Raw genomic sequence first — 13,497 nt, 5'->3', positions numbered from 1 at the left:
CAAGATAACCTAATTTGATCATCTAGGGTGCCTCGACGTCGACGGCATCCAAGATAACCTAATTTGATCATCTAGGGTGCCTCGACATCGACGGCATCTAAGATAACCTAATTTGATCATCTAGGGTGCCTCGACGTCGACGACATCCAAGATAACCTAATTTGATCATCTAGGGTGCCTCGACGTCGACGGCATCCAAGATAACCTAATTTGATCATCTACGGTGCCTCGACGTCGACGGCATCCAAGATAACCTAATTTGATCATCTACGGTGCCTCGACGTCGACGGCATCCAAGATAACCTAATTTGATCATCTACGGTGCCTCGACGTCGACGACATCCAAGATAACCTAATTTGATCATCTACGGTGCCTCGACGTCGACGATATCCAACATATCCTCATTCCATCATCTAGGGTGCCATAGTTAACATCAATGACATATTTAACATCATACTTAACAACTCTAGTCACTAACATAGTTAAGATCATGCTTAACAACTCTAGTCACTAACATAGTTAACATCATGACACCATAGTTAACATCATACTTAACAACTCTAGTCAACAACATAGTTAACATCATGACACCATAGTTCAAAGCTTACAAGACATAGTTCAAGGCTACACCATACTTCAAATACTGCAAACTGCCACTAGTTCACACATTACAAGCCATAGTTCAATGCTTGAAACTTAAGATAATGACCCACATGGTCAGATTACAAATCACTCTTCATCACAAATACCCTTGATGTCCTTCAGCTTTCTCTTGTTCTTGTCACTAGCTTTGACAAGATCAGCAATGTGAAACTCCAAATTCCTCCTCTCAGTGCTCAACTTTTCCTTCTCCTTCAAATGAGCAAACTTCAGATTCCTAATCACATTACCTTGGCCAACCTGAATGCTCCTCAACTGGTCAACCTTTTGCTTCAGTTCTTTGTTCTCAGCATCCATTGCACCCAGCTGTTCCTTCAAAGATGAAATATTGTTGTCCAAAGGAGGAGTGATCTCCTCATGTTCACCTTGTTGGACTTCATTTTCATTGGGAATATTGTCTTGGGTATCCTGGGTATCCTGGGTATCAAGTAGGTTGTTCACATCCTCAACAAGCTTCTCATAAGTCTCCTGTAGCTTGTTCTTCTGTGATGTGAGATTGTGGACAAGTGATGCATGTTCCAGACATGCCATCCTATTAGCACGGTGGCAATCCTCATACAAAAGCCATAGTTTGTGAAGAGCATTCTGCAGATGCTCTGGCCACTCCTCATCTACCCACTGAACAACACCACAGCTGCTTGCTTCCTGCAAAACAACAAGTACAAATGCATTTACTTCCTTTTTCACTTCATTTCTAGTCAGTCCAATTCAAAACAAATATTGTATACTGCACATGCACAATTCTGCATTTATATCTGAATTTTTAACAGCATACTACACTAAATTTACTTCATTTATACCTTAATTCATTTAACACAGCACAATTCAATTCATTTATACCTTAATTCATTTACTTCATTTATATCTATCAACAATGCACTGTGATACTTTTTAACAACACAATTTACTTCACTCAGTCACTATGGATACCTTAATTTTATATCTATGTACTTATTTTTTAACAGCACAATTTAATTCATTTACTTCATTTATATCACTGTGGTGTTGTTCATTTATATGTATGAACAATTCATTTATTTCACTCACTCACTATGGTATGGTACATGACAGTACCTTTAACTAAACTACTAGGTGAACAGTGAACATGAACAATGAACAGTGAATATGAACAATGAACAGTGCTTATGAACAATTTGTAGTTTCTTAACAAAATAAGCAAACTACAGATTTTTGCTAGCACTCACATCAAGTCCACAGGCAAGGAACCTCCTCCCAGTGCTAATGCCTGAGAAGCAAACATGCCTCTTTGCTGGCTGGCCATGCTCACACATCACCATCACCTCATCGTCAACACCAGAGTAGTTCGGGTCCTCGATTGTAGCCGGGATCTACATCAACAAAAGAAATGCACAAAATCCATCTCACGGGTTCAAAATGAGCAGCAAAAACAAAATCTCCAAACCGAAACCCTAGCTCAGAGATCCCTAGCTACGAGTACACATCACTGACCTTGATAGGGGAGCCGCCTGAAGAGTACTGGTAGCCCGATTCCTCGCTGTCGTCGCTCCACGAAACCATGGCAGACGGCGGCGAGCTGGCTTCTCACCGACGGCGACCAGAGCCAGAGAGAGGAGACAGAGGAGAGGGGCGAGAGAGAGAGGGGGCGCGGGGGATCTGTCTGGCGAGCTCCGACAGGACCGACCGGCGCGGCGTCTTGACCGTTTTGTTCCTAACGGCGCCGTTTGCCTGTCCGTCGAGCCACGTCCGCGTTTTCGGGGCCCACCTGTCGGAAAAGAGATCAAACGAGGCTAAACGGCTGTTCAGTGCTTTTTGCAACGGGTTAAGAGATTTTATGGTGTTTTTTGCAACAGATTAACGACTTGGTAGTTTCCTGCAAACCTAGCCACAAATGTGGTGGTTTCTTGCAATTGACTCCGTACGGGATGGCCAGCGGCCCTGGCTAGGCGGCGCCCTCCACCCAGCTCGAGAGGATCAATGGCGTGGCGCCATCTCCCGACACCAAATCTTTTTTTTAGGTAACCTCAGACTAAATCATTGGTGTTGTTACCAATACCACCATTGTTGTGGGATTCAAAATATCTGTTGATGGTTTTTGGAATTTCAAGTTTCAAATTCTGCTTCAGTATACGCACGCATGGATTATGGTGATTTATCTCTCACGTCTTGCGTTCAGTATACTCGTCTGAACCTGCGTTCTACACTACCTATACACATGCACCCTAGCTAAACCCTACACAAACCAGCGAGTGGAAGAGAGATGAGTTCAGGCACAATGTACTCTGTTTCCTCAAGAGAAGAAGAACCAAACACAATCTTCAAGCCTGGTCCTCTCAGTTTACTCTCCCTTCGTATCGGTTCTATGTGCCCAAGACATAGTCTACGGGGCTTGTGATTCACCCAGCAATGCAATGCAATCCATGCATGCTTCTGTGTTTAATCTTCCCGCGTGCGATTGATAACAACTCCCCTTGGAGGTACTTGTTCGGTTTGATCATGATGTGATTTCAACTGACGAAATAGTTCACAATGGGAGGGGTAATATCTGTGCCTGGCCCATTCCCAATCTAGGACCGCACAAGAGATGCCCTATAGGACGCTTTGTGCATCCAGTTTTCGGATAATAATTGCCGCACGGGGGAGCGAGGAACGCCTTGACTGGTCCAACCGATTGTCGCAATGTACCAACTTGGTTGCTGTAGCGACAGTTTTTTCTATTCATTTTTCTTCTTCAAAAAACATGATGTAGGTGATGATTGCCTAAATGTATTGAAAAAATTGTAGCTTTGGGGTTATTTTCTTTTTTCTCGCCTATGCATAGCTTTGGTCTTATATGACTTTTCTATTTGTCGATGTTTTTGCGTGTAAATGTGTTTATGTTGGGTGTGTACATCCTAACTATGCAGAGACCGGGTGTGTGCATCCTAACTATGCAGAGACCGGGTGTCGTGATGTTGTTTCTAGATCTATGACTATGGAAATTAGAGAAGGACGTGGTGTAGGTATGTTGCAGTTCTCTTGTTTTATGCGATTATGCTTTAGGCGATAATCTGGTATTGTTGGTTCTTCTCACATCAGTTGCTGTTTCTATCTTTTAGCCTCAGGATTGACCGACCATCTTTACCTGCACATTAATCATCTTCCTCCAGAAGTGATATATATGCATCTTTTATACCCAACCATCTATTACTACATACACAGAATATAACATTCTTGTTGTGCTGCCGCTGGGAGATAAATCTTCGTATGCCCTTCCACTATTAAATTTTGTTGTAATTATTCTTACTATGTTGAGATTGCGATCTTCATTTTTTATGTTTTCTGCTCTTTGTGACAATTCACAGTTTTCCAAGATAAATAACTCTCATCACTATTTGGGCACTGTATTGTAATGCTTAATGCTTCAGGAATAAGCGTGTGAAATCTGAACACATGTTTTAAGCATTTATCCACTTCATGTGGGCAATCCCCGTTGTTAACATACAAGAAATCGCGTGCACAAGTTAAGCACTTATTTGTAAATGATTTTCATACTGAAAGTTCTTAATTTGCTTTGAGCACATCACATCTGTAGATGTGGCAGAAGCCAAGTTATTCCAGGATAATATGCAATGTTAAGTGCAATTATTTTCCTTATGCTAACACAGTTTTCGCTTACATTATTTTTTCAGCTGCTTGATGGAATCATGGAAGGAACATATACAGTGCAGTACGAAACGAGGAATGATCTGATGTTGAGATGAGTATGGTACCCATACTGTATCATTTTTTGTTCAGAATCTCTGAGATGAGTATGGTACCCATACTGTATCATTTTGATCTCATCTCACACATTCTATTATGTTTTTCTTTATTATATGTCATCTTATTAATTATTTATATATACTTGCCGTATTGATGCATTGCTTTTTCTAGAAATTTCCATATCCGGCATCGTCTTACTCATATCGCCGTATCAGTGCTTTATATGATTTACTTGATGCCTTGAAAGGAAATATGATGAGAAATTCTCTTCGTTCATGTAGATGTCTTTCTTAAAAAGTTGGAGCGGTGCACACGATTGTCTTTGAGTATTGTAATCAATGTATGCTGATAATGTTTTATAATACTTGTACTTGTCAATTGTCTCTCCTTGTCCAGGTTGGAAATGTTCGTGAAGACTGACCAAAGATAACTTGCCCTAACCATATGCTCTGAGTTTACATAGAAGACCTTACAAGCTTTGCATTTTGTGCTTGTTACATTCTGTACGACTTGGACGTATTGAAACTGTAGATACTAAATTATGATGCAAGTCATCATGTGTAATCAGTGAATTGTATACATTGTAACCATGTACTTTGATCATTAGATTTTATAATATAAATGTGCAGATTCTTTACTTTATTTTAATGAATGCCTTGTCAGCGTGCATCTAAATCTGAAATAAATGCAATACTAGAGTGCAATAGCCTTATAGATTGGAGTATTTGGCAACCGTGGCACATCATTTGCCGGGAAAGCTATTAACTGCCAGGAGAAATTATCTGCCGGGAGAATAGAAACTGCAGGGAGAACTTTGAACATGGCGGCATACAAACTGCCGGGAGATCTCTATCTGCCGGCGTTTTCAATTCCCGGCAGCCGTTCTTGTGGCAGTTCTAGCTGCCGGGAGAAAAAACGTTCCCAGCAGTTTATCTGCCCTTATAAGTCACTTCTCCTGGCAGTTTTTATGTCCTTGCGACCGTGTAGTGGTGTAGTGACGGCGTCACCCCAGAGCTTTTCACAGGCGAAGACCGCTTTTGTCAGGATAGCTTGTACTAGCTGTCCCCCTTCAAATTTGCCCGCGGTTGTTGGCTACCTTCCCGCTCGATATTTGGGAAGAGGACCAGGGCCTATATAAGTAGAGCTAGTCACCACCGTAGAGGCATCGAATCCTCATGCCACAAGTTCATACGCACAAGAACACCTCAACCTCGGGAGGCTGTTCTTCCCTTGTACTGTTCATCATCAGCCCAAGAGGCAATCCACCAACACCACACCGAAGTAGGGTATTACACCACAACGATAGCCCGAACCAGTATAAACCTCGTGTCTTTCTGTGTTGCGAGTTCATCGAGTTTGTCCGCAAGATTTTAGCGAGTTAGAGCGTAGATCGGTAGGAGAAAGAGACTTCGCCACTACCTATTAACTCTTACAAGCATTTCATAGCAATTGCCAAAAAGCAGGTGCTAGCTAACCGTGACAAAACAAGGTGAGATCAGCACATACCCACTCCGGAGTCTAAATGCAAAACTAATCGATCAAGGTCATTTTCATAACCGTTCATAATTAGAGGCAAATGTCATCACCTGAATTAACGGAGAAGACTGAGACTTGTTGTCTTGACTCTGGGAGCTAGCTAGATGCGTTTTCTGGAGGAAGATTAACTATATTTGTATCTGCCGGCCTTAAGTTGCTTATAGTTTTAAATGAAGCAGTAGCTAGCAACAGCTGAGGCAAGCACTCGCAAGCGCCCAGTTGAAATTTAAAAGACTATTTCTCCTTCTCTCTCTAGCTGCTTCCTCTAACTTATCTTCCATTGCCATGGAGAGTAGATGTACAATTCCTTGCCACTTGCTCTAACTTATACTCCCTCTGTTTCTTTTTACTTCACGTATAAGATTTGGTCAAAGTCAAATTACACAAAGTTTGACTAAATTTATATAAAAAATATGAACATCTACAATATTAAAACTATATAGTATGAAAATACATTTCGTGGTGCATCTAATAATGTTGATTTCATATTGTCAATGTATATATTTTTTAGTATAAAATTAGTCAAACTTTACAAAGCTTGACTTTGACTAAACCTTATATGCAGACTAAAAAGAAACGGAGGGAGTATTCACCACCGACGATCCACGCTGCTTCCCGGAAGCTGCCGCGTACATACCTTACCTCTTTTAGTTTATCGTACTACGTAGTACATCTGTCTTTCGCACTTCCTATTAATATCTCAATTCTTGCATTTGCACTCAGCTAGCCGCTATCTCATCCATCCATACTCTTCCTCTTCAGTTCGCTTCTCCCACTAAGTTCTGGGTACCCAAGAACTAAATCATCCAGGGGAAGATAATCTTTCTCTGTCAATCTCTAAACGTACGTTCTTCTATCTACCTCATGGTTTTCACTTTCAGTGAGATTCCAGTGAAATTCATTGAATTTCAGTAATTTCAGTAGACACTAAAATATTACGTTTCAGCCAAAATATTTCAGCAGTTTCAATACAACACAGGAATTCAAATATTTTTTCAACTTTTCAACATTTTAATTGAATGTGCATGAATATTTCAGTCATTTGGCTGAAACAGAAACTGAAATTCACTGAATTTCGATGATTTCGGTTGGTGCTGAAAATTTTCTGAAACTGAAATTGAAAACCATGATCTACCTATCTATCACAAGTTTATTGATCAATGAAGCTCACTCATATTTCCTAGTTTTATTTCCCTGCAGGGAAAATAAAGCAATGGAGGGAATGGTAGCATCAACAGTTGTGCAGGAGGCCGTGGGTGGAGTTGTCTCCTTCATGTTCAGCAGCCGCGGCAAAAAGGCGTCCTAGGAGGAACTCATAGAGAGGCTGGAGATGGCGCACATAAGACTGAATTTGGCGCTCGATAGGACCAGGATGATGCCTGTCGGTGTCAAAACCGGCGGATCTCGGGTAGGGGGTCCCGAACTGTGCGTCTAGGCGGATGGTAATAGGAGACAAGGGACACGATGTTTTTACCCAGGTTCGGGCCCTCTCAATGGAGGTAAAACCTACTCCTGCTTGATTAATATTGATGATATGGGTAGTACAAGAGTAGATCTACCACGAGATCAGAGAGGCTAAACCCTAGAAGCTAGCCTATGGTATGATTGTTGTTCGTCCTATGGACTAAAACCCTTCGATTTATATAGACACCGGAGAGGGCTAGGGTTACACAGAGTCGGTTACAATGGGGAGGAGATCATATCAGTATTGCCAAGCTTGCCTTCCACGCCAAGGAAAGTCCCATCCGGATACGGGACGGAGTCTTCAATCTTGTATCTTCATAGTCCAGGAGTCCGGCCAAAGGTTATAGCCCGGCTATCCGAACACCCCCTAATCCAGGACTCCCTCAGTAGCCCCTGAACCAGGCTTCAATGACGATGAGTCCGGCGTGCAATTTGTCTTCGGCATTGCAAGGCGGGTTCCTCCTCCGAATACTTCATAGAAGATTTTGAACACAAGGATAGTGACCGGCTCTGCAAAATAAATTCCACATACTGCCATAGAGAGAATAATATTTACACAAATCTAATCTGCTGACGTATTCCGTAGCATGACATCACACCACGGCCAAGTCTTTATTCGAATTGTTTTGTTGTCCCACCTCAGCGTGTTTAGCGAGGCGGTTTCCTTGGCACGTCTTGTCAAAGCAGAGATCGTGTCCCCTTATTTCGGGATTCTCATCAATACGGGCTTGGGTAACCCAACCGTGCCATTGATTACGGCGCTTGGGTGATAAGCGAGTTTTACTAGGAGGGTGGGGGCATGCATTTTGCGTCCGCCCATATAAGGGGATAAGGATCCACCTTTTTACCTACGCCTTCTTCCTCCTTTGCCTATCCATTTCCGCGCACTCGAGCTCAAGCGCCCAAGTCCGCACACCTCACCTCAACCTTCTCCAGCCATGTCCGGAGCGGGAGGCAAGTGGATGGTCTCCTCCGTCACGGAGGGACACATAAAAAAGCTGAGGAAGGCTGGATACTTGTCTGACGACATCGCGCACCGGCTTCCCCAAAAGGGGCAGCTCATCCCCACCCCAAGGCCCCATGAGAGGGTGGTGTTCCTCACCCACTTCCTTCGCGGACTGGGTTTTCCTCTCCACCCATTTGTCCGGGGACTCATGTTCTACTACGGCCTAGATTTCCATGATCTGGCCCCGAACTTCATCCTCAACATCTTGGCGTTTATCGTCGTGTGCGAGGCCTTCCTCAGCATCCCGCCCCACTTCGGTTTATGGCTGAAGACCTTTAACGTCAAGCCGAAGGTAGTGCGCGGCTGCCAGGCAGAGTACGGAGGGGCCATGGTGGGCAAGATGCCCAACGTCCTATGGCTCGAGGGCTCTTTCGTGGAGACCCTAAAGGGGTGGCAATCGGGGTGGTTCTACATCACCGAGCCGCGTGACCCTGAATGGGTCACAGCCCCCCAGTTCCGATCCGGAGCCCCTACGCGGCTCACCTCCTGGAAGGAGACGGGCCTGTCGTGGGGCAAGAATGGAGAGCTGACCGGACTCCAGACATGCGTCCAAAACCTGGTGAGCAAGAAGCTCAAACTCGTCAACGTAGTCCAGGTCATGCTCATTCGCCGGATCCTCCCGTGCCAACGACGGGCTTTCAGCTTGTGGGATTTCAATCTGGCACAACACCGAACCCTGAGCAGGCTCTTCGACACTACGTACGAAGATGCCTGGAAGGTGCTGTTCAAGGGCACCGAGTCTCCCGCATCCACTTCCGAAGATCGCGGATTCAGCCCGCGGCGTCAAGCCGGCGCGGTAAGCTGCTTTTGAAGGAAATATGCCCTAGAGGCAATAATAAAGTTATTATTTATTTCCTTAATTCATGATAAATGTTTATTATTCATGCTAGAATTGTATTAACCGGAAACATAATACATGTGTGAATACATAGACAAACAGAGTGTCACTAGTATGCCTCTACTTGACTAGCTCATTAATCAAAGATGGTTATGTTTCCTAACCATAGACAAAGGAGTTGTTATTTGATTAATGGGATCACATCATTAGGAGAATGATCTGATTGACTTGACCCATTCCGTTAGCTTAGCACTTGATCGTGTTGTTTGTTGCTATTGCTTTCTTCATGACTTATACATGTTCCTATGACTATGAGATTATGCAACTCCCGTTTACCGGAGGAACACTTTGTGTGCTACCAAACGTCACAACGTAACTGGGTGATTATAAATGTGCTCTACAGGTGTCTCCAAAGGTAGATGTTGGGTTGATGTATTTCGAGATTAGGATTTGTCACTCCGATTGTCGGAGAGGTATCTCTGGGCCCTCTCGGTAATACACATCACATAAGCCTTGCAAGCATTACAACTAATAAGTTAGTTGTGAGATGATGTATTACAGAACGAGTAAAGAGACTTGCCGGTAACGAGATTGAACTAGGTATTGGATACCGACGATCAAATCTCGGGCGAGTAACATACCGATGACAAAGGGAACAACGTATGTTGTTATGCGGTCTGACCGATAAAGATCTTCGTAGAATATGTAGGAGCCAATATGGGCATCCAGGTCCCGCTGTTGGTTATTGACCAGAGATTTGTCTCAGTCATGTCTGCATTGTTCTCGAACCGTAGGGTCCGCACGCTTAACGTTACGATGACAGTTATTATGAGTTTATGCATTTTGATGTACCGAAGTTAGAGTCCCGGATGTGATCACGGACATGACGAGGAGTCTCGAAATGGTCGAGACATAAAGATCGATATATTGGAAGCCTATACTTGGACATCGAAATTGTTCCGGGTGAAATCGGCATTTTTCCGGAGTACCGGGGGGTTACCGGAACCCCCCCGGGGGTTAATGGGCCCATATGGGCCTTAAGGGAAAAGAGGAGGGGCGGCCAGGCAGGCCGCGCGCCCCCTCCCCCCTAGTCCGAATAGGACAAGGAAGGGGGGGCGGCGCCCCCCTTTTTCCTTTCCCCCTTCCTCCTTCCTTCTCCAACAAGGCAAGGGAGGGGAGTCCTACTCCCGGTGGGAGTAGGACTCCTCCAGGCGCACCCCTTGGGGCCGGCCGCGCCTCCCCCTCCCCTCCTTTATATATGGGGGCAGGGGGGCTTCCTAGGAGACACAAGTTGATCTTCGTGATCGTTCCTCAGCCGTGTGCGGTGCCCCCCTCCACCATATTCCACCTCGGTCATATCGTTGCAGTGTTTAGGCGAAGCCCTGCGTCGGTAGAACATCATCATCGTCATCACACTATCGTGCTGACGAAACTCATCCCCGAAGCTTTGCTGGATCGGAGCCCGGGGAACGTCATCGAGCTGTACGTGTGCTAAGAACTCGGAGGTGCCGGAGTAACGGCGCTTGGATCGGTCGGATCGGGAAGACGTACGACTACTTCCTCTACGTTGTGTCAACGCTTCCGCTTCGGTCTACGAGGGTACGTAGACAACACTCTCCCTTCTCGTTGCTATGCATCACCATGATCTTGCGTGTGCGTAGGAAATTTTTTGAAATTACTACGTTCCCCAATAGCTTTTACCTTTTACAAGTTTTTTCTTTCTTTCATAGTTTGACTCTATGCGGGATCTAAACTCCCTTACCTTTAACAGGATTGACAGGAGACGTCCGGACAGATCAGCTGTTCGGCTCCTTTGCCCGAAGACCCAGCGGACGCCCGTATGACAGGGCTGCTGGTTCCGGCACCCTACGTGGTGCCGGAGAAGAAGGCCAAGAAGAAGGCCACGGGGATTCGAAAGAGTGCCCGGCGGTTGGTGGTGTCGGATTCATCGTCCGACGACTCCGAGACGCACTCCTTCCGTGAAGACGAGGAGGAGGAAGAAGAGGCCTCTCCCCTTCCATCGGGGGGAGGAAATAAAAGGAAGGCCGCCCCAACTGGGGAGGCCAGAGGGTCCAAGAAGGGGAAAACCCTTCTTCCGGACTACTCCACTAACACCGACGACGGCGAAGGGGAGTGGCCGCACAGGGCCAAGCCCCTGGCGAAATCGTAAGTGTTCGGATACCAGAATGACTCATGGCGTTCCTTTATTGCATAACTTTTCCTAACGCCGAATATATTTATGCAGTCCGCCCAAAGACAGGCTCAACACGTCATCAAGCGGTTCCCTGGATTCGTCTGATGTGAACAGTACTTCACTTCCAACCGCCTCCTCCCCTCACCCTACGGATAACGCCGAGGTGTTGTCCCAGGAGGCTCCAGGCCAGGAGGAGGTGGTCCTGGAGGCGCCGCAAGGCGACCTCCCGGACTCCAGGTGCCCAGGGGAAAAAATTCCCAAGGGCACCGAGTCCGGCCCTAGGCCGGACACCGCTCCGGAACCTTTAAAGGTTCCGGAGTCTGGCAGGCGGCCCCCTAAGAAGAAGGGCAAGCCTACAACGCCGGTGACCTCCGCCCAACCGGAGGCACCGGATAACTTGCTGGAGGTGCTTAACAGCGCCTCCATCGACGAGGAGCACCGCACTATTATGAGTGCTGTGATTCAGAAGGTTCAGTCCGCTAAGGGCGGGCTGACCGAAGCCTGTGCCAGCCTGTTGACAGGCTTTGAGGTATGTAAAAAATATGTAAAAATATTACCGCATAGACAGTATCCCCTGATACTCGGTTTGGCGTTCGGAAAGAAAAGCCGAATAGATGATCTAATAACATTCGCAGGAGTCTAACAAAAGTAAGTCAATATGCATATGTAGGCTTCACTGCTGGCGTCCGCCGCACTGACTGCGGAGGTGGACACGCTGAAGCAGAACCTCGAGCGGTCCGAGCAAGAGCTCGGCCTTGCCAAGAAGCAGCTCGAGGACAAAGAAGGTAAGAGATACCTTTTAAATATATATAAAAGGTGCAATTGCAAGAAAATGACATGATTAGTGTGGCTATTGTAGGGGCCACAACTGAGGTGGCAACCCTTAAGCAAGCGCTGTCCGAGGCCGAAAAGAAGGCGGCCACGGAGCGCACCGAGCGGGAGAAGCATGAGGCGCAGGTTGGCGAGGTGCGGCAAGAGCTCCAGGCTCTCATGGAAAAACATGAGAGTTTGGAGCTTGACTCGAAGACGCGAGAGTCCGAGCTCGCGGCGGCCATTGAAAATGCCAAGTCTGCCAAGGCCGAAGCCCAGAAGGCCCTCCAGGAGGTGGAGGCGATGAGGAAGATAGCGGCGGGTAAGGCATTCTTTATGCAAAGCAAACACGTGAAAGTGAGTCACTTGTTACTTACCCGAATCCGGAGCTCTCTAGGAGCATTCGCAGATTTGCCCCACAGCGTGTCAGATGCCGCCGCCTTCTACCGAGCCGAGGAGGGAAGCTCGACGGAGAAGGTGTTCTGGTCTCAGTATGATGAGGCCGGACACCCTGTGCCCTTGAGCGACCAGCTGAAGCAACTGGTCGAGCTCCACAAGGTGGCCGAACAGGCCGTGAAGGGCCTCATAGTTCGGATGTGGCCTGGAGAGGCTCTGCCTAGGAGCTACTTCGGGCTGGTGAGGCGGCTGGTGGAGGCCTGTCCAAGGCTCGAAGTCATCAAGCGCTCTGTCTGCATCGAAGGTGCCGTAGGGCACTTGCCCGCGCTAAGGTGCACTGGGATAAGCTGGATGCGGAGAAGCTTGTGAAGGACGGGCCGCCGCCGGGCAAGGAGCATCGCCACCCCGAGATGTACTATGAGGGCGTCTTGAAGGGCGCCCGCCTTATGGCGGACGAATGTTCAAAAGATGTAATTTTTGAGTGAAAGTTGCTCGTTTTATCCTGTGCGCTGAAAACTTGTTCATATGCGCTATGCAACGCTTGTTTAATTTAAAATATTACCTTCTATGAGGCCGTTTATCAAATTTGAGAGATGGCGAGTTGTCGGCTTCTGCCCCCATGCCACGAGTGCTGGGGTGTTCGGGATAAACCTGAGTACTCTTTTTCCCATTCTTGGGTCCTTCGAGGGAGGCGCTCAGCACAACGAACAAGGCAATCGGACTATAATGCGCTATCACTCTCACTTAGCCATAGAATTCTATAATTTTAAATTTCGGCGAAGCCCCTAGTATTCAGAAGACCAAGTTCGGGGCGCGATACACGCCTAGGCCGGACAAAGCCGACTCCTCGCTCTAAGCGGCATAAGTCT

At 46.4% G+C, this 13,497-nt stretch overlaps 1 protein-coding gene across 1 annotated transcript; it reads right to left on the bottom strand.

The window, feature by feature from the left end:
- Window positions 1-730: 730 nt before the first annotated feature.
- Window positions 731-2,200, bottom strand: LOC147988029 (uncharacterized). Its single transcript, XM_087540496.1, has 3 exons — window positions 2,132-2,200; window positions 1,867-2,010; window positions 731-1,306 (listed from the first exon to the last, which is right to left on the bottom strand). Exons 1-3 carry the CDS (start codon window positions 2,198-2,200, stop codon window positions 731-733), a joined length of 789 nt encoding a protein of 262 aa, XP_087396622.1.
- Between the last annotated feature and the right edge of the window lie 11,297 nt (window positions 2,201-13,497).

Source organism: Triticum urartu, chromosome 2A (genome assembly GCF_056163025.1).
Source record: "Triticum urartu cultivar PI428250 chromosome 2A, HENAU_Tu73, whole genome shotgun sequence".
NCBI lineage: Eukaryota > Viridiplantae > Streptophyta > Magnoliopsida > Poales > Poaceae > Triticum > Triticum urartu.
The sequence above is the reverse complement of the archived record's forward strand: the minus strand, read 5'-3'. Positions and strand labels throughout refer to the sequence as shown.